The 25326-nt window shown below is 51.1% G+C and overlaps 1 protein-coding gene across 8 annotated transcripts in view; it reads left to right on the top strand.

Annotated features, from left to right (window-relative positions):
- The window catches only part of GRB10 (growth factor receptor bound protein 10), a 208663-nt gene that overhangs the window by 159362 nt on the left and 23975 nt on the right, over positions 1-25326 (top strand). For all 8 annotated transcript variants that reach the window (XM_061198300.1, XM_061198299.1, XM_061198298.1 and 5 more), the window contains 6 exons: positions 2252-2408; positions 10358-10473; positions 11507-11575; positions 13174-13311; positions 14707-14817; positions 16539-16637. In XM_061198300.1, coding sequence (XP_061054283.1) covers positions 2252-2408; positions 10358-10473; positions 11507-11575; positions 13174-13311; positions 14707-14817; positions 16539-16637 — 690 coding nt within the window. The remainder of the gene's footprint in view (positions 1-2251; positions 2409-10357; positions 10474-11506; positions 11576-13173; positions 13312-14706; positions 14818-16538; positions 16638-25326) is intronic.

The following is a 25326-nucleotide window of genomic DNA, read 5'->3' as shown; positions in this document are numbered from 1 at the left end:
GGGGCATGGCCTTGGAGCAACAGAGAAGTGAGGGAGAGAGTTTAAAGAAAAGTGCAGTAGGGCTGAAAAGAAGATTTAAAAGCTGGTGCTATGGATGATTTGGGCAGGAAAAGACTTGGAGAGAGAGATGGGAAACACACTTCAACCTAATTTAAGTTTCCTAGGGAAAATAATGTTCATTGTAGTCACAGATAAGCTCACTTAGAAACTTAGGAAAGAAGGAAAATTAGGGTAGTTGATTTGGGTGGTTGTATGCACGCACTGCTGTAGCATACATTATATATGTATGTAATTATATATAATTAGCATATATATAAGGAATTGTATGAATTCATTGCTTTTTTAAAATTTGTTTTTCTTTTATGTTAATGCATTTGTTCTTACAAAGTGTTTACCTATAGACCAGAGACATTTTCTCTGTTGAAATTAAATTTTATTTTTATATACTTAGTCATGACAGCTGTATTTGCATATTTAATTGGTTTTGGAGAAGTAGAGCTGTCATTGAGTGAAACATCAATTCCAGAAAAGACAGGGGGTGGATTTCTTTAAAGACAAATGTGAGCTGTAAGCAGGCCCCTCAGTCCTGATCCAGCCCGGGTTGGGGGGCTGGCGGAGAGGTGGCAGGAACAGCGGGGGCAGTGACCCTGCCCTGCTGAAGGGCTCTGTCCCCCGGGCTGGTCCTGCCTCCCCTCCGGCTGGGTGAGCCCTAAGTCAGCTGGGACGGTCCTTGTGGCAACGTGCCATCCCCGTGGGACTTCATCCCAGCAGCTCGCTGCCCTGCCAGGCTCCGCGCTGTGGAAATAAACGTTCAAAGTCTGCACTTGATCAAAAACACGAGAAAAAGGACGGAGACAGAGAGAGACAGACAGAGAGCTGCGGCCAGTTCTTTAAGACCAGCTGACTCTCAGGCCACAGAAAGCTCCAGCTCCAAACTCGCAAGTGACAGCATGGGTTGCAGGGATCAGGGTTGCTGAGCGGTTTGGCAGACAGGCCTGCGTTCAGAGAACACACGTGTGCAGGCTGAGTGCCCTGCCTGTTAGTTCACTGCCATGGGAAGGAATGAGCAGGGATTTTTCTGGAGTGTTGGTCTGAGCCTTGTGTTGTCGTCGTGTTGTCATCACCTCCACCTCGGGCGGGGGCACTGGAGTGGGAGTGGGGGGCGATTGCATCAGGCCCGGCCTGGGACCTGATTGGTCTGCCCCTCTTGGCTTGATTCACGAGCTAGAGGACCGAGCCCGAGGCAGCCTCACAGTCGCTTCCCTGCTGCCCAGAGACAGCCTGCCCGCCGGGGCTCCGTCCCCACCATCGGTGCCCGGAGAGGGGTCCCTGCCTGCCAGGGACAGTGGGAAAAGGCTGGGACACACTCCCCTTCAAGGGACAGTCTTGATTTAAAATGCCATCTTGTTCCTCTGACTGCTTTTTCCATGCTGTTGAGGTAAGGTTTTTTGAAGCATCTCATGTTTCCCCTAAAGGCGGCACCCCTATCAGTCTTGCAGCTGGGGCCGGCTAGGTTTTTGATCCTCTGGATTTCTGCTTGGCCACCCCCCTGCCTGGGAGCTGTTCGTAGGTCATGGCTTTGAACAACACTGGGAAAACTAAACTGGCTTGTAATTTCGTAGGGGGCGGGGCCAGAGGGTTTTGTGACTGCTCTTACTGTGCCCTTCTTTTTAGTATTTTCAATTTCAGCATATTCACATTACTTCTTCTCATCTTCTCCCTACACCTCAATGAACACAAGGTGAGTGGCGGTGACAGGAGGAGGCATTGGGTGCTGTCTGCTGCACTGAGGACCCTAGAAACGGAGACCAGCTGGAGTCACGGAAAGTTAGGATTTCTGCGGGCCTTCTGTTGCTTTGTTTGTTCTCACAATTGGTTCAGCTGTAAAATGTCCAATCCCAAGACCACCAGCAGTATTTTAAAGGAATTCTGTCGCTTCCCGAGACAGGTGGTAGAGAAGTAGCTCACACGCTCTGGTTTGGCCATGTGTCCCCAAGGTGTCCTGGGCGTTGTAAGAGCCTGTGTTGTGATCCCATGTGCCCTGCGCATCCGCGGGGGGAGGCAGAAGGGAAGGGGAGTGTCGACGGGCGTGGGCTGCAGACCCGCAGCCTCTGGTCACCCGCTGCCTGGAAAACAATTACACATGTGTTGGAGCACTGCTGTCTATACATTTCCTGTTTGTGTTGTTTCAGTGTTTATTTCTGAAAACCCGAGGTTGTTCACCTGTAAGTGTCACCGCCTTGTGTTGCAGGATGTTAAAGTCTTTAGCGAAGACGGGACGAGCAAAGTGGTGGAGATTCTGGCGGACACGACAGCCAGGGACCTGTGCCAGTTGCTGGTTTACAGAAGTCACTGTGTGGACGACAACAGCTGGACGCTGGTGGAGCACCACCCGCACCTGGGATTAGGTAGGGAGCAGCTCTGGGTGGGGAGCAGCTCCGGGTGGGGGGCAGCTCTGGGTGGGGAGCAGCTCCGGGTGGGGGGCAGCTCCGGGTGGGGGGCAGCTCCGGGTGGGGGGCAGCTCCGGGTGGGGAGCAGCTCCGGGTGGGGAGCAGCACCGGGTGGGGAGCAGCTCCGGGTGGGGGGCAGCAGCACCGGGTGGGGAGCAGCTCCGGGTGGGGGGCAGCACTGGGTGGGGGGCAGCTCCGGGTGGGGGGCAGCTCCGGGTGGGGAGGAGCACCGGGTGGGGGGGAGCAGCTCCAGGTGGGGGACAGCAGTGGGGTGCTCGGTGGGCCTTCAGGTGAAGACCTCTGCCGCCAGATGCCAGACTGTCACTGCAGTGTTCCCTGCCAGCCAGCGCAGCAGGCGGTCTGTGTGTTGTCCTCCACGCTCCTGCCTCTTCTCTTTTTCCTAAAATCTCACCTTCCTCCCTCCCAGGCCTCTCTCCCCTGGTGCTTTCAGAATCTCGCTCTTGCACAGTTTGAAGCAGTAACTCCCAAGAGCTCAGCCACAGTAGGAGGGAAGGGTCCCTGTGACTTGGCAGGAGGAGGCGCTGTGAGGGGCTCAGGGGCTCGCTGCACACCTGTGGTCTGGGTGTGCAGCCGGAGGCACCCTGGGGAGATTCTGGCATCACTGCAGAGAGCAGCTCTCCACCTGACGGGGTCGGGGAGCCATGGTGACAGCCTGCAGGAGGGCACGGGGAGGCCCCCGGGAGTCGAGGGGGTGCCATAAAGCAATGTCACCTAAGCTTGAGTCTCACACAGTGTCTCTGAGTGATTCGAGAGAGCAAGAGATTATTTTGAAATAGGTACTATTTACAGAACTTATTGAGGTCTTTGGTTTGTTTGTTTGGCTTAGGTGGCTTATTTCAGGTAAAGAAGCTTTTCAGACTTTCGTTTAAGTTCATTTTGGATAACGTACGGTGCTTCCAAGTCATAGGCACATATTTAAAACTAGAATTTTTTCTAAATCAGCAGCTCTATTTTCTTCTGTGTCTTGAAGGAGAGAAAAACTACACAGCTTGCAAACTTCTTCCCACAGTTTAACATTTTTCTCATGACCTTTAAGAATGAGAAAGAAATTGAAGTTAAGCCTCTAGGTCTGGAATATTCTTTCACTAAATGGCACTTGGGCAACTCATATTGTACAGTCTAAGCTTACATGACACGAGGTACGTTTGAGTTGGCGTTGCTGGAAGTCACGTGTTCTGGCTCCCCTGTGCTGTCAGACAGTGTGCGTTTCAAAGTAAACGCTAAGAACTCCACCTGGTTTCTTTCCCGTCACTATGGATCTGCAGTGCACTTGTGTGTCATCAGATGCTTTGTCCTTTGTCCCCAGCAGCTTTCTCCTGACAGGTACATTCAGTGGTGCCACAGCACAGCGACCGGCTGGCAAGCTCCGGTTTGGGACATCCATGAATAGACCCGACTGGTCTGATAGGGTTACCAAAAGCATCTGTTGGCACACAAGTAATTTGGAAATTAAACAGTAGTCGGAACCCTGCAGTTTTTATGTACACACATGTATATGCAGACATATATACACATGCATGCATACACGTGTATATATACCCATATACATGCATACACACACACATAGAGAATTACAGTAAGTCCCCTACATACAAACCTTCAAGTTTCGAACTTTCAAAGATGCAAACGTGTGTTCCATCAATGTCAGGCGTGAGTGAAATTGCAGCTTGCCCTCCGTCTCCTACTGCTGATAATCCTTCAGCTCTACCATCTCCCACCTCCTCTCCCTCCTCCAGTCAGTAACTCTTCTCGCCTGTTCACTCGATGCCAGCCCCTATGTGCCAGCTGTTGTACTGTACTACTGTACTTTTCAAGGTACTGTGCTATAAGATTAAAAATGGTTTCTTTATTTTTTGTGTTTGTTTGTTTTTATGTATTATTTGTGTGAAAAGTATTATAAACCTGTTACAGTACAGTACTATATAGCCGACTCAGTTGGGTACCTAGGCTAATTTTTTGGACTTACGAACAAACTGGACTTACGAACGCACTCTCAGAACGGAACTCGTTTGTATGTAGGGGACTTACTGTAATTTTAAAAATGCATCTGCATAGTTGGACCCAAATATAATGAATATTGTTGAAAGACCATTCAAAAGTCTGACTGCTTTTTAATTTGAAAAGAACTATGAAAAAACTTCTGCAGACATTATAATACATGAATTTCACTGTACACACCTAGAGAACATATGGAATGGATGCAGATACACAGAACATTGTCACATAGGGACTACTTGAGAAATTCTGATTCCAGTGTTTCTTGTGGTAGCACTTGATTTCTACAACATCGCACAGTAGATGATAAACTTGGGAAATGATCAATCACATGAAGAAAATTTATTCTGAGGGAGTAAAAAACGAAATGCACATGCACACGCTGTGTTCTCAGGGATGCGACATCCATATGTTTTATTCTGTATTCTTCCTCTTACTCACAGATGGATTGACATACTCCCCTTTAGGGGACAATAGTTTATTATAAAACCAAGTAAAAAGGGAAAAAAAGGGAAAAAGCAGAGGAGCAAGTAAAATGATGAAAAAAATAAAAAAAGAACATTTGGATCAAATTTTCGATCCTGTTTGACAAAAAGAAATCAGTGAGCTGAATTGCAGATGCGTGAAATCCCCTTAGAAGATGCTTCCTCACTTTCTCCCGTCAGCTCCTTTCTCAGGAGCAGCGAGTGGACACATTGTCCTGATGCCTGGGTTCTGTAGAGGATTTTGCAGCTGTTGTTCCACCAAGCTAGTCATGCCCTCCTGCAAGGGCAGGGCCCAGGGAAACCTCCCGCTGTTCACAGAGAGCTCACTGCATCCCCGGCCCTGTGTCTTCCCTGCCTGTTCTTTTGCTTGTCATCCAAGCCTATTATTTAATATTGTTTTTGATCCGTTAAGCTGTTATTTAGGTGAAAATCCTCTTCCTTCCATTCTCCACCAGCATTTGATGGTCAGATGCCCAGTAGTGGGAAGAGGAAGGTCCGGTTCCCTGTTTCAAGCCTCCCGTGGGGCAGGGCTGTGGGAGTGCCTTTCACAGCTCCCCGTGGTGCTTCAGCATAAACCCCCTTGGGTGGGGTGTGCAGCGTTCTCTGTGATTGACAGTGTCCTGGGCGTGTTCCTGGGTCCCCTGGCACACAAGTCCGCCGCCCCCATTCTCAGGGCGGAGCCACCAGCCCTACCTCCCCAGTCACTGATTCTCCCTTTAGAAGGTCACTTTCTCATGGGGTGTACGTCGGGGATGCTCCTGGGACCTGCACATACACGAGGCTGGCGGCTCAGGCCAAAGGGAGACGATGCTTGCAGATCCCTAAGGCCGGTGGGTCCACCAGTCTGCAGTAATGGAGGGGAGAGCAGGCCACTCTGACAGCACTGAGTTGATGTATAGCCTTAGAAACTGAGGATTTCCAAGCACAATTACTATGCCGATCTTTGCAGCTAAGATATCATATCCTTAACAGTATTAAACCTTCTCGCGCTCAGAAACGAGCGATGATTTAGGAGGCACGGGGCAGTTTCCAGGGCAGCCATTCGAGATGGCTTCCTTTCCACGAGCAGGAGACCACGTGCGTGTGTGAGGTCTGCAGCCCCCGAGGGTACCCGCGGGGCCAGAGCATCAGGCTCATGGAGGGGCAGGAACCGTGGCAGCTGCCGGCGTGGGCAGCATCTCTTGCTGGTGGGAGCCTCTCTGCCCTCTCTCTGAACTGGGCTTGTTGCCAGAGCCAGGTCCAAGGGCCCTTCCTGGTCCCCACTGTGGGCTCCTGCACCACTTGCTGGTTTGAAAGGTTGGGGCAGAGCCCTGAGTGCTCAGTGGTCTTAGGTGACCGTGTCCTGTGTTTCCTGATTTCCCGGGAACTCATACCTTTCCTGATCTCTCCAACCATTAGTGGCCCCAGAAGTCCAGGCTGGACGGGATGTTTCGGCTCCAGTATTGTGGGTAGAGCTCAGACGTGGAAACACTGTCCCCAGCCAGTGCCACCGGGCAGCCCCCGAGCCCAGCCAGCAGGGGCTGGGATGGGGCCGTTGCCTGCCTGGGGAAGCGTTGCCCTCCTGTCTGCCTGGGGCAGGTGAGCAGTCAGGCTCACTTCAGCCAGGACACCTTAATAGGTAGAGGACGTAGGGATGTTACCGGCCTGCAGCTGTATCCAGTACACAAACTGTATTTTAAAGGAATATCGAAAAACAGGAACTTTAGCATGAAAAATAGCATCTTGGTGCCCCCCGTGAACTTGAAAATGGGCCCACCTGTAAACTCCATCCCCCTGGGAGTGCAGGGGCGCCCACGGGTGGGCCCTGAGTGACCACGGGCGTCAGAGTGCCATCAGCGGGAGAGGCTGGGACTTAATGAAGCCTGGAGCACCGTCCACCGAGGAGGGTCACAGCCAGGTCCTGTGCATCTCAAGGATTTGGGGGGTTCTGTTGTCATGTGAATCAGGACGAAACACCTCAGGAAGAAGCAGGAACCCTTCCTCGGGCAGTTCGCTGCTCTGGGTCTGTTCCTGGTCAGATGAGAAGGGCGTGACGGCCGCCCTGTGGCGTGACCGGCGCATCCAGATGCTGACATCTGCACAGACAGGGGCCGGGGAGAAGCAGCTGCCTTGCCTTCAGCCTTGGGGCTCAGGGCGGCCTTTGCAGGCTGATCCTCGTCCATCTCTGTCTCTGTGTCTGTTACCTCTGAAAGGCACCAAATGACACCCTTTCCCCACTAAAATACACAACTAGCAGGAAGGCTGCTTATGGGGCAGATCCGGACATCACGGTGTTTGCTGTGGGCGTGATATGCTGCTCACAGCCCGGGAAGCCCTGGGCAGCTGTTCAGCGCTCCCGTCTCGGTGACGTGGGCTGCGCCGGGTGGTGAGGGGCTGCAGGGGGCAGTGAGGTGGGATGCTGACGCCTCGCGGTGCCCTCGGCCGGGCGCTGGGTCTGCCAGCCCCACCCCACCCCTCAGGACCCCCAGGTTTCTGCTGAGGACTCCTGTGTCTGCTGCACGGCCCCAGAAGTAAGATACGCTGCTTTTTTTAATTGAAGGGTAGTTGATTTACAGTGTTGTGTTAATTTCTGCTGTACAGCAAAGCGACTCAGTTATACACATACATACATCATTTTTTATATTCTTTTTCATTATGGTTTATCATAGGCTACTGAATAGAGTTCCCTGTGCTCTACAGTAGGACCTTGTTGTTTATCCATCCTATATATAGTAGTTTGCACCTGCTAATCCCAAACTCCCAATCCTTCCCTCTCTCTCCCCCACTCCCCCTTTGGCACCACAAGTCTGATCTCTGTGTCTGAGTCTGTTTCTGTTTCATAGATAGGTTCATTTGTGCCATATTTTAGATTCCACATATAAGCAATATTATATGGTATTTGTTTTTCTCTTTCTGACTTCACTCAGTATGATAATCTCTGGTTGCATCCATGTTCATTATTTCATTCTTTTTTATGGCTGAGTAGTATTCCATTGTATATATATTTGTGTACCACATCTTCTTTATCCATTCCTCTGTTGATGGACATTTAGGTTGCTTCCATGCCTTGGCTGTTGTGAATAGTGCTGCTATGAACATAAGGGTGCGTGTATCTTTTTGAATTAGAGTTTTGTACAGGTATATGCCCAGGATTGGGATGGCCATCATTGAAAAGTCTACAAAATATGCTTTTTTTTTTGAGTTGTCTGAGTTTTAAGTATCTTTCATGTGGAGTATGGTGGCGGCATGGATGTTGGCCTTAGTTCCGGAAACCAGAAAACTACAAATACCCTTTGAGGAACGTCTTCCTCGTCCATTTGTACGAAAAGTCCTTTTGGATGAAAAGTCACATGGCAGTTTTACTTAAGGCCATTGTGATCATATGACATTTGTAGCTGGTGATGTGATCGTTGAATACTATTGCCTGAGGTCATTTGAAAATATGTGTCTTTAGAATCATAGAGAAAATCAGAGCTGGACAAAAAGAGCTTTGAACTGAGGTTGTCCCGGTGGCCTTTCAAAAGCTGTGAGCACAGGTCCCGGGCCTTCAGTGGGAGGCCAGGCCGACAGCTCTGGCATCTCTGAGGAGCTCGGTCCTGATCCTACCGCTGGCCGCAGAGGGTGCAGCGGCCTTGGTTCCCACCTGTAGGTCTCCCAGGCCTCGTGGGGTCAGCAGAGTGACCTGGGGCAGAGAAGCACCTCCTGTCGGCACCGCTGACAGCCCATTCACGCTGCTGTATGCGGCTCTACCAGGGTAGCTAGGCCTGGGAAGAGAGGAGCCTGCCTGGGGTGCAGCATCCGGGGGCCCCATCGAGCCAGTGGCTCCCGCTGGGAGGGCCCTGTGCTCCTGAAACTCGACATCTGCCTTGTCCTCACTTAGGTCCACCCAGCTCTTTTCTGTCTCCTTATTTTACCTAGTAAAGAATTTTAATTCTATAAACCAACCATCAGCAGGTTATTGGGTCATAGTTGTTTTTTTCCCCATAACTACAGAAATGTTTTCTCAATAAAAATCTCAAGGAAAGTCATGGGTTTGTTTTCAGTGAACGACATTGTGCTAACCCCTATCTTGGCAGCAGACGTAGCCATTGTAACCGTGCTCGGGCTGCCCCTGGTTCTTCTCCTCTGTCCTGGGGGGGTCATCAGGCAGGGAGTGCGGTTCCTGAATTGCTTGCCAGGTCCCCCCTCATCCGGGGACCAGTGGGCCTGTCTGCGGGTCACTGGTGGTGCCAGGTCTGGCCCTTCCTGAGGCGCCTGAGCTTTCTGTTCATCGTGGGGAGGAAATTCAGGCTTTAACTATGTCTCTACCGAGGACAACCTGTCCTCGTGTGCTCTGTGTGCCAGCGGGGCCCGGCTCAGACCAGTGCCCCGGTGGCCATGCCCGTCGTGGACAGGAGTTCTCCCACGTTCTGAGATGGCTTTGACTCAGGGACGCTTCCACCCTACACCTCATCCTTCCTGGAAGACAAGACTCTCTGGGGATTCCGCGCTGGCTGTGTGAGAGGAAGTGGGAGCTGGGAAGGGCCGACGGAGCCGCTTCTGTCAATTTCGTGGCATCTCCTCCTCCGCCGTTTGGGCCTCAGTTCACACGTCGAAGCTGCCCTGGGCTCGTTTGCTCCTGTCGTTTGTCCCGTTATTGAGCGTGGTTGGTTCCCTGCCGCCCGGTCAGCAGGCTGTGCAGAGACGCGTGAGGGCGTCCGGCCACGTGCCTCTCATGCTCCGCGTGGAACCAGGGTGCTCAGACTGGCGGGAAGCGCCGCCCCAGGGTGATGCCGCCGCTGAGTCAGGCACCGAAGTGTGTGTGTTTGTGCACACTCCCCCGCGTGCTGTGCGATGTGTGTGTCCTTCCCAGCGGCACCGTCCCGCCGTGAGAGCAGCTCCGGGGTGTGCGTAATTAGCGTGGGCTCCAGCGTACAACCGGGCGTGGGGACGGGCTGCCTGCTGGTAGCCCGCTCCCGCCCGTGTTACGCCCTAACACCCTCTCAGGCAGCTGAGTTTCACGAAATCAGAGCCGTCCTGCTTCTGCCCCCCACTACCCACCCGCCCGTGCGTCCTCCTTGCTCAGAGCCTTCCCACTGTTCTGTGTCTTGGGACATTTTCCCAGTCATTAGAGCCCCTGTTCTTTACAAGAGTTGACATTTCTTAAAGGCAGAATCATCTGCGCAGAGTCTTTTGTGGATGTCAAATTGAGAAGAAGTATATGAAAGTGAGGACTGACCTGAGTTCCTCATACTATGTGTCCTAAGACCTCCTATGCATTTGCGATAACACGTTAAAGAGAGGTTTCGATTTACTTTTGGTTCTTGACCTCGTCTCTGCTCGCGATGTTTGAAGAGAAACAGAAAAGTCAAGCAGATTTTGTAATTGGTTGTGAGGCTGCCTTGAAGGTTCTGCCTGTTTATCTCACACAATACTTTTCCTCTGCAGAAAGGTGCTTGGAAGACCATGAACTGGTGGTCCAGGTGGAGAGCACCATGGCAAGTGAAAGTAAATTTTTATTCAGGAAGAATTATGCAAAATACGAGTTTTTCAAAAATCCCACGGTGAGTCTTGTCTCTTTGAGTCTGGGGTTTGGAACTCTTGAAATCTTGCAGTTTATCCTTGAGTTTCATAGTAGCGGGTCACAAAATAACTGAGATGTAGCGGGTGGCAGTTGGGTTTGAGAATCTGAGTTGCTAGTTAACTAAGCAGTCCTGGCTTGAAACGCTCTCTCTGATGCTTAACTAAATGCCTCTGTTCTGGCTGGAGGTAACCATCACCTTCGCCCAATAGTTAGAGTGGGAGAGGGGCTTAGTCTCTAAATGGAGAGAGAGAGGTGGGGTGGGCTTCTTCAGTTATTTTGAAAGTTCTTTGTTCAGTTGGAGTAACTTAGTCAAATACTCAGCAAAATAAAAACTCATTATTCTCTGCAAATAGCAAGTATTACTTTGGGATTATTGGGGGAAGAATCAGTAGAGAAATCAAAATCCAGGTGGGCTGAGCTACTCTCCTTGATTTTTCTTTTCTTTTCTATTTTTTGCGGGGTGGGGCCCTTGCCTTGTGGGATGTCAGGATGGGGAGCCTCGTACCTGCCGTGGTATGAGCGCCAATCCTAATTCTGAAGCACAGCAGCAGCAACTGGGGGAGAAGTCCCAGCATCAACTTCTGGTTCCGATAGTTTAGCTGCTTTTTTATTGAAAGGAAGAAATTTGGTAACTACTTTTGGGTAATGCACCAGAAAAGGCCTCTTCACATCCCTGTGCGCATCTCCTAGTTTCAGGGGTTCTTTATCTTGTGCCATGCATCTGTGTCCCTGAGTTAGGACACACGGCAGCCCTCTGCCTTGGTGCACTGCCAGACGTGGGTCATAGTGGCCGTCACAGACACTCCAAACTTGGTGCAGCATTGAAGGGAAAATGTAGCCTTTTGAAGTCAGTGTTTCCATTGTGTGATAAAGGAACAAAAAGGACTGTCATTTTATATACAAATTGTACCTAATTTTACCTGGAGGAAAGTTTTCAGTACTGGCATACCTGGAAGTATGCTTTTCCCCACTCTTAAGCTAACCTCTGACATCTTTGTTTTTCCATGGCCTAGAACTTCTTCCCAGAACAGATGGTTACCTGGTGCCAGCAGTCAAACGGCAGTCAGACCCAGCTTTTGCAGGTACTGGGCAAAGAAGAGGCTTCTGCTGGAGTCTCTGCGTAGAAGCTCTCAGGCTGTCCTGGGGGCCTGGTAGAAACTTGGAGCAGTTGCGTTCTCACTCATGTACGAGCCTTGGCTCCTTGTGGAATTTAGAGTAACCAGAAATAAGTGTTTACCTGGGAGAGCTGCATGTAGCCAGGCTCCTTCAAAGCAAAACAAGCACTTAGAAACAAGATACACTGACTTAGAGGCTATCGGAGCGGGAGGGCGGGGTGGAGGAGCCTCAGGTCCTGGGTTCTCTGCAAACCGCGCCCCCTGTCTCCAAGCACAGCTCCCTGGAAATCTCTGCGAAAATACTGGGTCCACCTGGTAGTAAAAAATGATTGGGTTGCCATAAAAATCTTGTAAAAGGAACTTCGTATACTCTAAAAACAAGCACACCTGTCTTCACTGTCTCCTTGCTTCCTGAAGTCTGTTCCAAGTAAACCTGGCCTGCCCCTCCCCTCCCCGCCGCGGAGGGGGCCATCAGGTGCCTCTCCACGCTTACTGCTGCCTCATGCTCTCCCAGGAAGTCGGGATATTCCTCTGCACCCCTAAAGACGTGTCTCTTAACAGCACGTTAAGTAGTAAGGGAATAAACCATTCACTAAGGCAACCAGCACTCTCCAGGTAGCACTGAATATAAGAGAAAGTACTAGAATGTAGTTCCTACAGAATTCTGCCCTGAGTCCTCCTTTTCCTGCTTTGTTTCTGCCTCTGGAAGCTGAAAGCCTCTGTGCTGTGTCCTGGGCCCTCCAACCAGAGCATCTGTCTGCCCTGGGTGAGAGTTGTCATACTAAGTTATCGTGGCCCGTGCACAAGGAGGGTCAAGTGGCTTCCTGCTTTTTTAGTTGCCTGATCCGAGACGGCTTGGTGCTTGGTGAGCATGCACGGTGAGGTCTTGAGGTGCCAGAAGCACTGCCTGGGGGCACCAGGACCTGCCCAGTTGGCCCTTACCGTCTGCAGGAGGAGCTGTGTCCCTCTCAGTCAGTGTAGGGGACCCACCAGGGTCGCCCCAGATCTGGTTCCTGACCTCTCTTCCCTGAAGAAGGAGGTGCGGCTGGTGGGAGGACTTAGCGGGAGAGCAGCTGTCACCAGGGTGTTCATTCCAGGAGTTGGACAGACACTGGATACGCGGCTTTCGCTGGAGGGCACGCGGCCCAAGTGCCGGCCAGATGCTCGCTCCCAGCCCGCCTGCTCCTAATCAGCGCTCCTGGCCCTTCTGTGGCCCCAGCTCTGAGGACCAGACTGGGATTTTTATGGGAAACCAGAATAGAGGGCAGGATGCTTAAACACACTCCGTTAGGAGATTTATGACGTTGTGTTTTGGTCAGAGTTAGAAAAGTCCATCTGCTTGTGTGTGTTTAAACACTTAATTATGTTTTAGGCAACCCCAATTTAGATGGGAATTTTAAGACTTTTGAAAGGAAAAAATATTACTTGAAAACACTCAGTTTAACCCAAAAAGAGTATTTTAGTAATTCGTAAAATGTTCCAGTGTCAGCGATGCTGCTTTCATATGTCTGCTTTCATACTTTCATGTCAGCATCATCTGACTTTTAAAATTCGCTCTTCCACAGAACTTTTTAAACTCCAGTAGTTGTCCTGAGATTCAAGGGTTTTTGCACGTGAAGGAGCTGGGAAGGAAGTCGTGGAAGAAGCTGTACGTGTGTTTGCGGCGATCCGGCCTCTATTGCTCCACAAAGGGAGCTTCAAAGGTGAGTTTTAAAGCCGTGACCGCCGGTCACACCAGGCTGGGAGGGTTCCGAGTAAACGTGGGCTTCATTTTAAAATGCACCCTGGGCTCCTCCCAGCTCGTGACTGATTAAGCTGATTGTGTAGCAGCTAAACTCAGAGTTCCTGGTGCACAGCCCTACCTGGGAAACCAGGTGATGACACAGACCTAGGGATCCCGGGGCTGTGCCACTCCCCCACCCGCAAGCTGGCCAGCCCGGGCCCCTTCTGTGGGCTGGGAGCAGAGCCTCCTGCCTGCCTGAGTCCCTTGAAAGATGCTAACTTAGTTTCTATAATTTGGAAGTTGGCATCCAAGCTAGCCGCAGGATATTTGATAGATTATTGCCACCCTAATGGCAATCTAATACATGTTATTGTAGGTATTTCGTGGAATAAATTGCGGCTTTGTGTGTATCCCCAGTGGGAAGAGGAGGTGAGGGATGGAAGACGGCTGCCCGACTCCAAGGACAGTTGGGGTGTTGTGGGCTGGCCTTGCCAGGGTCTCCTTTGGTGTCTTTGCACCTCTGACCTACTCTTTCCCGTAACGTCCAAGGACATCTGCCGTGGGAACGTACCCAGCTGACCTTGGCCTTGCTTTTACACCCGAGAGCTGCGGTCTCTTCTGTTCTCGCAGGAAAGAGGAGGGAGGAGCTGGGGACCCCAGGGGAAAGTGCTGGCCCAGCATCAGGCCACACCCCTGCTGCTCTGGGAAGTCAGGAGGGAAGCGGGGTGGCCTTCGGAGAGGGGGCGCGGCCTCTGGGGAGAAGGGGCGTGGTCACCAGGGAGGGGCGTGGCTGCAGGAGAGAAGGGGCGCGGCCGGCCGCCCTTCGCTCTGCAGATGGGGTCTTCATCAGATGCAGTGGGGAGGGTAACTTCCTGATTTCCCAGCTCTGATGTGTGGCTTACGCATCATCCTCATCAATGCGGAGCCCAGGGACGTGTGTAGCCTAGAGCAGGAGACAGACGCGGGATGGGGAGTTCAGGAGGAGGACGGGACGACTGCGGACGCAGCTGGTCTCTGATCACGCAGCATAGCAAAGGTGGTGTGGGTCCTGCATCTGAGTGTGTGCTCCTAACCTTGACCTTAGCTTCCAGATCTTCTGGTTTTCACTTTATGGGGCTTTGATTTGGCAGAGTGTCAAGTAACATTGTAACCGTTTTCTGTCTGAGAACTGGGAGGGTGGGTTTTTTTGGCGGGGGCTGCGGGATGTGGTTTTAATTTAGCACTTATTCTACATGATGGGTATAGTCTGTAGACTGTCAGAGGGGAGAGGTGTTGAGAGCGCGCACAGACTGCCCTCTGTTGACGGGGGCGTGAAACGCTGGCTCTTGGCTGTGCTGAGAAGTTCTCCCCGGTGAGTCTGACCACCTTCCTGCAGGAGCCCAGACACTTGCAGCTGCTGGCCGACCTGGAGGACAGCCGCATCTTCTCCCTGATGGCCGGCAGGAAGCAGTACAGTGCCCCCACGGACTACGGCTTCTGCATAAAGGTACCCCATCCGCAGGCCTTCCGAGACGCCCAGGCAGCATCCCACTGGGCACCTGGGAATTAAACCAGGGACCTCCTTTCTTGGGCGCTGGGTTTTTTTGTTTGTTTTTAACAGAAATGAAGTTTCACACTAGATTTATTCATTCATATAAAAATATTTCTTGTGTGCTTATGACGTGTCCGTCCTTGAGTAGCTCCGATGCTCAGAGAAAAGCAGAGTCCGTGATGGACAATGCCGGTCGGCGGGCCCAGTGGCTTAGGGACCGCCAGCCTGTCACTGGGTGGCCTCCAGGGTCCTGAGTGAGCGGACACCTTCTGTGGGGGCTTGTCGTCCCCAGGACATTAGACTAGGGGTGACCACAGCTCTGCCCTCTCTCTGTGCACGTGCATGAGGACACAAGCTCACACATACGCTCCCATGTGCACTCGTGCATGTGCATGTACACACCTGCACACACCTATGTGAACAAACACATGCACACATGTAGACATACGTGTGCATGCCTGTGTGTGCGCGCATACACACACACACACACACTTTGGGGGGGCCCGCTCCTCCCCCCTCGGCGAAGCTGTGGTGATGCTGGTCATCGCACTAGTAGATATTTACTGAATACCCACTGTGCACGAGACCCTCTCCTGAGGCTTCTACCTCCATCGTCTTCCTGGGTCTTCGCAGGTGCTCACAGGGTGGGAACTGACCCGGCCCCATTGCCCACATCGGGTAGCCAGTGAGCGAGCCCGAGTCCCCCAGCCAGGCTACCTTCTGAGCCTGAGGAGGAGACAGGGCACAAGGAGCCCATTCCATCCGAAAATGCCATCTTCTGCTTCACTTGGTGAAGCTTCTTTGGTTACAAATAATACGAACTGACTTCAAACCAGCTAAAGGCCCAGGTGCATGGGAGGCTGGTGGGAAGTGGCCTCGGGAGGGGCTGGAGCCGTCGGGGCGCAGGCGGCCAGTGCTCCCTTCCCCCAGCCCACGTGCCGGGTATCGCGGCCTCTGCTTCGCCCGCAGCGTCATCTGGACTCGGGCTGTCATTCAGGCCCCCCTCCCCCTCCAGATTCCCGAGGCAGAGAGCTGGGCCAGTGTCCACCCCAGCACTGCCCCGTGGGCCTGGGGTCAGAGGGTTCCTGTGGACATCCCGCCAAGCTTATGCCTGCAGGCTTTCCTCCGTCACAGCCCAGACCTGCCTCTGGCTGGGACCACCTGCCTCCGCTGCTTGCCCTGCTTCGGTCCCCTGCTCTGGGGCAACATTGGTCTCACCCCCTGGGCCTTTCCACGGGTCCGTCCTTGGGGCCACTCAGATGCCCCAGAAGCCCTGAGCCCCGGGGGCTTCTCCCCACGCCGGCTCACCCAGCAGGCCCTTCCCACGGCTGCGTCCTCGGTCTTACTGGGAGGCAACTGAAGACGCCTCTTTCTGAGACCCCGGAGCAGGTCCCCCTCCCAGGCATCAGCATTCTCTGCACGGAGCTAGATGCCTCGTCAGCCACCCCCGCCTTGAGGTTTCTTTCCTGTTTGTCTCCCCCAGGACCTCCCGTGGGAGGGCGGCTGACCACTCAGCTAAGTACTAAGTGGCCACAACCGCCCGGGGCAGGTCCGTGCCCGGCAGTGCACGAGTGATGCTCTGCAGGTCCTGCCGTGTGCAGGCTCGGCCCTGCCTAACGGGAGGTGTGTTCCCGATTCCCTGTGACGCTCACGGGGTCTTCCTTCGTCTCCTTTAGCCAAACAGAGTCAGGAACGAGGCCAAGGAGCTGCGGTTGCTCTGTGCCGAGGACGAGCAGAGCCGGACGTGCTGGATGACGGCCTTCAGGCTCCTCAAGGTGGGTCCCCCGCGGTCACAGTGTGCGTGTGCGTGTGTGTCAGCCACTCGTCACAGTGTGTGTACGTCAGCCCTGCGGTCACAGCGTGCGTCAGCGCACCCCTCTCCATGGGCAGTGCCTGTCACCCTCCCACGTGCCGTCACCAGCTCTAGGAATCAAGGGTCCTCACACATTTTTTCAGAGTCTCAGAAGCTCCCCACAGAGCCTTAACGTTAGAGGAACCAGAGCCAGTTCCCAACCTCGGCGCTGTTGGCATTTGGGGCCAGGCAATGGGCCGTCCTGTGCTTTGCAGGACATTTAGCAGCCCCCTGGTCTCTCCCCGAGATGCCAGTAGCACCGCCCAAGCAGCTGAGACAACCCCAAATGTCTCCAGATGTTACCAAGTGTACCCTGGGTGTGGGGCGGGGGTTGAGAACCAATAGGAAGAAAAAGGTCAAGACCAGAGAGTCCGGTCGGGGAGGGTGCACGCAGGTCATCAGGAGGTTAATGGTTTTCCTGATGGAGCATCAGACTCTCAAATTCTCAAAAAGCCAGGGCCATGAGGGAAACATAACGAATCATATGGCTCACCATAGAGTCTCAAGGGAAATGGTGTCTCCTGACAATAATGCTAAAAGAAATGTCTTGCAAGGACCCTCACGTGGGATCGCACCCGGCAGTGATTTCACAGAAATTGCCAAGATGACTTCACACGCCCTTTAGTACAAGCTCAGTGCACAGCAGGCGCATCTCACTTGGATGTCCCACAAAATGTTCCTTTGCACATACACACACCGTGTGTCTGGAGTTCCTTAGGTACATAAAGTCCTCGTGAGTTACAGGTTAGTTGACAAGACGAACTTGGCCAAAGTCAAGGGGCCTGTGAGGGAAGTGTGTTTGCTCAGCTGTGGCCACCACATGCAGTGGTCTGGGTGTCTCTTTACAAAAGTCCCCAACCCTCACTGAGGGTCCAGCTGGTGCAAGATTCTCGGCAGAGTCACTTAGATCAAGAGACAGTGGGAGGCTGAGCTCGGAATACTCCTTGGAGATGCCACGGGCTCCCTGGAGAGGCAACCCGTGTTCCTCTCTCTCAGAACCTTCCTTTGTTTTTTTAATCTTGTCACTGGTAAAACAAAAAAAGGTGTACACGGGACTTTCCTGGTGGTGCAGTGGTTAATAATCCGCCTGCCCGTGCAGGGGACACGGGTTCGAGCCCTGGTCTGGGAAGATCCCACATGCCGCGGAGCAACTAAGCCCATGCGCCACAACTACCAAGCCTACGCTCTAGAGCTCGCGAGCCACAACTACTGAGCCCACAAGCCACAACTACTGAAGCCCGTGTGCATAGAGCCTGTGCTCCACAACAAGAGAAGCCACCGCAATGAGAAGCACACACACCGCAACGACACCCGCCGCAACTAGAGAAAAGCCCGCGCGAATCAACAAAGACCCAACACAGCCTAATTAATTAATTAATTAATTAATTTTTTTTAAATGGTGTACATTTAAATGTTACTGCTCTGTAGTAGAAGAAGAAATGCCCTGTTGCTGTAAGATACCGTATGTCGTCGGCTGCGCCCTGACAAGCTGGTGTTAAATCCAAGTGCCCCTCAACAGGGGGCTGGTTGCCTGGCTTATGGGACGTGCACACAGAGGAGCCCCCTGCAGCTGGAAAGGGACAACTCCTCTCCGGGTCCCGTTGTGGGAAATTTTCCAGGATGTCTTATTAACAATTAACAAACAAAGTGCAGAATGTTGTATAAAGAGGTCACTGCGTTGGTGGGGAGAGAATGGAAATGCGTGTTTAGATTCACTGGCGTGTATGTAAACACGATACTGCAGGGGAGCCTGGAGGCTGCGGTGCAGATGGGGCAGACGTGGAGGGAGACCTGCAAGGTTTTATATATTTGTGTGCTTTCTTTTCGTTTTTTCTTTTGCTCTGCACAAATATTATCTATTTTGGAAAAAACAAAAAGGAGATGAAAAAGGAACTGGTACTAACGCGTCGTGTTCCGTGGGTGACACATGGCAATGTGGCAGCACCTCTGATGCCGTCTCACAAGGGCGGAGGGTGGGGGCCTCTTTGGCGCCATCGTAATGTGACTTAGGTGACCGGGCGCTGGAAGGAAGCGGGCCGAGCTCACAGTGGCAGCGACGCCTGGCTATTATTAGTGCTAACGATGCGTGCCCTGTATACGCTGACACAATGTGATGGACGTTTTGGAGCATCTGCTGTGGGCCAGGCAGCGCCTCACATCTCTGACCTCATTTGCTGCTCATGGCAGCTCTGTACATACACGTACGACCGGTACAGGTGACAGTCCTGAAGCCCATGGCGCTGTGCTCCACGTGGCCACTGGCGTGTGGCAGAGTCAGCCGTAGGACCCCGATGTTTTGGCCCCAGAACTCCATCGCTAACCAGCACGCTTGCTGCCCCCCCGAGAGCCTCCGGGAAGCTGAAGATCCATCCAGTTCCAGCCATGGCCCCGTTGTCCCGGCCACCTTGCCCTGAGTGAGCAGCTGACTGCACATCCCCCAGCGCCATCCTGTATGAGGGCGGGGCCTGGCTGGTCACGCCCTGGGGCCTCCTGCCTCTAGCAAGTGGCCAGCACCAGCATCTGAAATGAGGGACCCTTACAGACATCTGGGTCTCCTCCCTCCCTGCCCCCCAGCCGCCCCTGGCTCCAGTCACCTTGCTCTGGGGGGAAGCGTAATTAGAAGACCAGGTTCTGTGTGATGGCCCCTGCCCTGCACCCACACGTTGCCTCCAGAACGGGATGTACTTTGCTCTGGGCACTTAACGCCCTTGAAGCAGTGGGGAACCTTCTCAAAAGCCTCCTGTTTCCCTGGCTCTGCTGCGTCACGAGCTTCTTGGATTGTGAGCACTGGCTCAGTCCGTGGTCTGCCTCTTCTCCTTCACAGGGAAACCGGTCTGCAGGCTGCAGGGACCTGACCGGGAGAGGCTCCCCCTCTCCACCTCCCAGTGCTCTCCCTCTACATGTTCTCATGCCTGGGCGTCATCCTACTTGGCTCCCCCCAGATCCCCAGAGCTGGGACGGCCTAGCGCTCGGAACAGAAGAGATGCTCAGAAAATTTGAATTGAGTGAAAGTGGCAACCAACCCAAACTCCCGTATCTGCATTGGCTCCCCCCCCTCTTTTGAAACCGTTTCTCCCCCTCGCCTGCCGGATGTCATGGGCAGCGCTGGAGTCAGCCCGAGACGGCGCCCCTGCCAGGTTGGCAGAGTCGGCAGAGGGGGCTTTGGACTAGGGACCTGCACCATCTCCAGAGGCCGGTTCTTGGGCCTCCGAGGGGGGTCTTGCTGCCACAGACCAAGGAAACGTTGGGTTGCCTCTTTTCGTGGTTGATGTGAAGATCTTGTCTGTAGTGAGTGATGAGAGGTCCCTCCCCCAGCTTTAACCCTCCGACACCCTTGCCCCCTAATAGTGGGTCGGATGTGCCATGTCCCCGTGTGGAGGACGCACATCGGAGACCTCGCTGCCTGAAGCTGAAGTGTAAAGCTCTGCCCTCCCACTGTCTCCAACTCTGGCCAGGAAGCACGTCTGTGGTGGCTGATATTGGGCAATTTGGACGGTATTGAAATCTCAGGGCTTTTTTGAGAGGAAAGCCTTCTTTTGAATTAACCTAGACCTTCCTGTGCCTTTAAGTACCAACACTGGTACACTTTCTTTAAAAAAAATTATAGCTCGAGCCTCCAGAGGAGAAAACTGGCTAATACCTGCTTTTGTTCCTCTACGTGCTATTCCACTGTTTCCTAAATGATTTCGTAGACACTACAGGGACAGCACAAGGAGTACGAAAACGGTGTTAGTTACCTGCCGTCTCCTTCCCACCCCCTCCACCTTCTAGATGTTTCTTAAGCTGCCCTAGAGATTATTCCCCAAGAGCGAGGTCTTGCTTCATCAATACAGGTTTCTGTAGGGAACTCCCTGGTGGTCCAGTGGTTAGGACTCAGCGCTTTCACTGCCGGGGCCCTGGTTCAATTCCTGGTCGAGGAACTAAGATCCCGCAAGCCGCCCAAGCGCAGCCCAAAAAAATAAATAAAATTTTTTAAAAAGTCTAAGCCTCTTAAAGAGGCTTCAAAAAAAACAAAAAAGCACACAGGATTCCGTAATGAATTGCTTGACATGGAGAAGACAGTTACAGTGGATGTTGGGCACAACAGCAGCCGAGGAGCCTCAGCCCTGGCACACAGGCATTGTGGGGTCTGGAGCCAAGAGGAGGCTTCCAACGCCCAGAAGCAGCGCATACACAGGGAACAGTTCTCTGGGGGGCGGGGGGGGCGTGCTGACCAGGTGTACAGAGCAGAGGCAAAGCATCCCGGCTCTGGTGATAACACCGTGATGTTCACTGCCTGCTCGCACCTGCCCGGGGGGGAGCTTCACGTCACCCCATTTAATCATCATGAGAACCTAGGGGAAGGCGCGGCCCTCGCAGTACAGGTGAGGAGAGAGCGCCTGGAGATGGGCCAGCTGAGACTCCATGCCCCCCCGCCCTGGGGGGGCTTCTTAGGAGGCCCAGGTAGAACTTGGGAGATGGCTCAGGTGTGTTCCGCCCTCCCGTCTGATGGTGCCACCTGCCTTCACGCTCACAGCCAAACTCATGGCCTCTCTGGATCCCAGAGTCCAGACCCGTGGTCCCTAAAAGCCAGTCCTCTGACTACTGAGAAGTTGGGGAGACATCTTCTCTAGTGCGTAGCAAAACAAAACAAATACGGACGGTGCGGTCAGCTTCCCATGAAGCTAATTGTGCTTATGGTAACAGGTTTATTCTTTAATCTGAGACTGTGTCCTTTTTACTTAGTTAACCTTAAAATAAACTTTACCAAAGTCTGATGGTCTGATCTACCATTCTGTCAACAATATTTTATAAAGTATTGTTGATAAAAAAAATTGTTGATACAGTGGTAGATCAGTGGTTAATTTTTGGTGTGTGTGTGTGCTGTCTTATTTGGCAAATTAGTTGCCAAGCCTTAAGACAGTCACAGATTTTCTTCTCCAAATTTAATTGCTTTGTGAAATCTGAAAGAATGAAAGTCCCTGATATAGACCTTCCCTCTCACCCTCTTCCCTGCAAGATGATCTCCCAAGTCTAGTGGTTCCCAAATTTTATTTTTATGTAGCAGAACCCTTTCCCCCCTCAGGCAAAATGTTGGATAATTCCTCAATATGTGAAATAGACAAAAAGACTGAATTACATGGCATCTCAGGTTATTGGTAAATGGCAAAAAAAATCCAATCTCAGCGGCTCTAACAGCAAAGACGGATCCAGCTCAGACATGGCAGGTGGCGTGGCCCCATCACGACCTCAGCCGGGGAAGGGAAGGCAGAGCCAGGGGGTCTCCCATCCACAGAAGTGACACATGTCACTCCCACTCACAGGCTCAGGTCCAGACTGCTCGCCTGGTCTGCCCCAGCCCCAGGGCCCAGGGAGAGCAAGCCCACCGCTTGACTCAAAAGCAGAGTCAGAAACTCCTGGCAGGCAGGCCAGTTACTAGCACACGGGTGCAGTTTCAATGTTTGTTCAGAAACAGCGGCCGTTCTCAGCATCCCCAAAGCGCATCTCACCCTGAATGCATTTGGAGACCCACCTGCCCCATCCCTTTCTGTCTCCCACCCACCCGCTGTGCCGCGTGGTGTGTGAGCGACCCCCGGCCACCCTGTGTGAACTGCAAGCACAGACACCTGTCTTTTCTACACAGAGAGACAGACAGAAACAAGGGGGAATTAAAGTACGTGGAGAGTAGAAATGAAGGAAGGCACGTAAAACCCAGTCATTTTTAAAATGGGAAAAGTGAAGACATGCTATGCATATCCACCTACTATTGTATTTTAAATCAAGATGAAATGGACATTCTTTGCAAAAACAGAAAAACCTTAAAATTGACTGAAAAACCCAGAAGGAGAAATTGAACTACATTTTTTTAAAAAATGAGTTTCTCTAAGCTTTGAGGAGTATTCAAGCTCAGTGCTGTGTAAACTGTAACAGAACCAGGACTAACACCATATGCTGAGGTTTTGGTCACCTTCACACTTCAGGGGCTGTGCTGTCCTTTCGAATCCTGGTCGGACGTGGCATCTTAAGTAGAGACTGCAATTTGTTCTTTTTTTTTTTAACATCTTAATTGGAGTATAATGGCTTTACAATGGTGTGTTAGTTTCTGCTTTATAACAAACTGAATCAGCTATACATATACATATATCCACGTATCTCCTCCCTCTTGCGTCTCCCTCCCACCCTCCCTATCCCACCCCTCTAGATGGTCACAAAGTACCGAGCTGATCTCCCTGTGCTATGCGGCTGCTTCCCACTAGCTATCTATTTTACATTTGGTAGTGTATATATGTCCATGCCACTCTCTCACTTCGTCCCAGCTTACCTTTCCCCCTCCCCGTATCCTCAAGTCCATTCTCTACGTCTGCGTCTTTATTCCGTCCTGCCCCTAGGTTCTTCATAACCATTTTTTTTTTTTTAGATTCTATATATATGTGTTAGCATACGGTATTTGTTTTTTCTCTTTCTGACTTACTTCACTCTGTATGACAGACTCTAGGTCCATCCACCTCACTACAAATAACTCAATTTTTTTTCTTTTTATGGCTGAGTAATATTCTATTGTATATATGTGCCACATCTTCTTTATCCATTCATCTGTCGATGGACACTTAGGTTGCTTCCATGTCTTGGCTACTGTCAGTAGAGCTGAAATGAACATTGTAGTACATGACTTTTTTTTTTTTAATTAATTAATTTATTTATTTATTTTTGGCTGTGTTGTGTCTTCGTTTCTGTGCGAGGGCTTTCTCTAGTTGCGGCGAGCGGGGGCCACTATTCATCGCGGTGCGCGGGCCACTCAGTGTCGCAGCCTCTCTTGTTGCGGAGCACAGACTCCAGACGCGCAGGCTCAGTAGTTGTGGCTCATGGGCCCAGTTGCTCCGCGGCATGTGGGATCTTCCCAGACCAGGGCTCGAACCCGTGTCCCCTGCACCGGCAAGCAGATTCTCAACCAATGCGCCACCAGGGAAGCCCACATGACTCTTTTTGAATTATGGTTTCCTCAGGGTATATGCCCAGTAGTGGGATTGCTGGGTCGTATGGTAGTTCTGTTTTTAGTTTTATAAGGAACCTCCATGCAGTTCTCGATAGTGGCTGTATCAATTTACATTCCCACCAACAGTGCAAGAGGGTTCCCTTTTCTCCACACCCTCTCCAGCCTTTATTGTTTGTACATTTTTTGATGATGGCCATTCTCACTGGTGTGAGGTGATACCTCATTGTAGTTTTGATTTGCATTTCTCTAATGATTAGTGATGTTGAGCATTCTTTCATGTGTTTGCTGGCTATCTGTATATCTTCTTTTGAAAAATGTCTATTTAGGTCTTCTGCCTATTTTTGGATTGGGTTGGTTGTTTTTTTGATATTGAGCTTCATGAGCTGCTTGTAAATTTTGGAGATTAATCCTTTGTCAGTTGCTTCATTTGCAAATATTTTCTCCCATTCTGAGGGTTGTCTTTTCGTCTTGTTTATGGTTTCCTTTGCTGTGCAAAAGCTTTTAAGTTTCATTAGGTGCCATTTGTTTATTTTTGTTTTTATTGCCATTTCTCTAGGAGGTGAGTCAAAAAGGATCTTGCTGTGACTTATGTCATAGAGTGTTCTGCCTATGTTTTCCTCTAAGAGTTTTATAGTGTCTGGCCTTACATTTAGGTCTTTAATCCATTTTGAGTTTATTTTTGTGTATGGTGTTAGGGAGTGTTCTAATTTCATTCTCTTACATGTAGCGTCCAATTTTCCCAACACCACTTATTGAAGAGGCTGTCTTTTCTCCATGGTATATTCTTGCCTCCTTTATCAAAAATAAGGTGACCATATGTGCATGGGTTTATCTCTGGGCTTTCTATCCTGTTCCATTGATCTATATTTCTGTTTTTTGCCAGTACCAAACTGTCTTGATTACTGTAGCTTTGTAGCATAGTCTGAAGTCAGGGAGCCTGATTCCTCCAGCTCCATTTTTCTTTCTCAAGATTGCTTTGGCTCTTCGGTGTCTTTTGTGTTTCCATGCAAATTGTGAAATTTTTTGTTCTAGTTCTATGAAAAATGCCATTGGTAGTTTGATAGGGATTGCATTGAATCTGTAGATTGCTTTGGGTAGTATAGGCATTTTCACAATGTTGATTCTTCTAATCCAAGACCATGGTATATCTCTCCATCTGTTTGTATCATCTTTAATTTCTTTAATCAGTGTCTTATAGTTTTCTGCCTACAGGTCTTTTGTCTCCTTAGGTAGCTTTATTCCTAGGTATTTTATTATTTTTGTTGCAATGGTAAATGGGAATGTTTCCTTAATTCCTCTTTCAGATTTTTCATCATTAGTTTATAGGAATGCAAGAGATTTCTGTGCATTAATTTTGTATCCTGCTACTTTACCAAATTCATTGATTAGCTCTAGTAGTTTTCTGGTAGCATCTTTAGGATTCTCTGTGTATAGTATCATGTCATCTGCAAACAGTGACAGCTTTGCTTCTTCTTTTCCGATTTGGATTCCTTTTATTTCTTTTTCTTCTCTGATGGCTGTGGCTAGAACTTCCAAAACTATGTTGAATAATAGTGGTGAGAGTGGGCAACCTTGTCTTGTTCCTGATCTTAGTGGAAATGGTTTCAGTTTTTCACCATTGAGAATGAAGTTGGCTGTG

Source organism: Eubalaena glacialis, chromosome 8 (assembly GCF_028564815.1).
Source record: "Eubalaena glacialis isolate mEubGla1 chromosome 8, mEubGla1.1.hap2.+ XY, whole genome shotgun sequence".
NCBI lineage: Eukaryota > Metazoa > Chordata > Mammalia > Artiodactyla > Balaenidae > Eubalaena > Eubalaena glacialis.
This window is presented reverse-complemented; position numbering and strand designations above follow the sequence as displayed.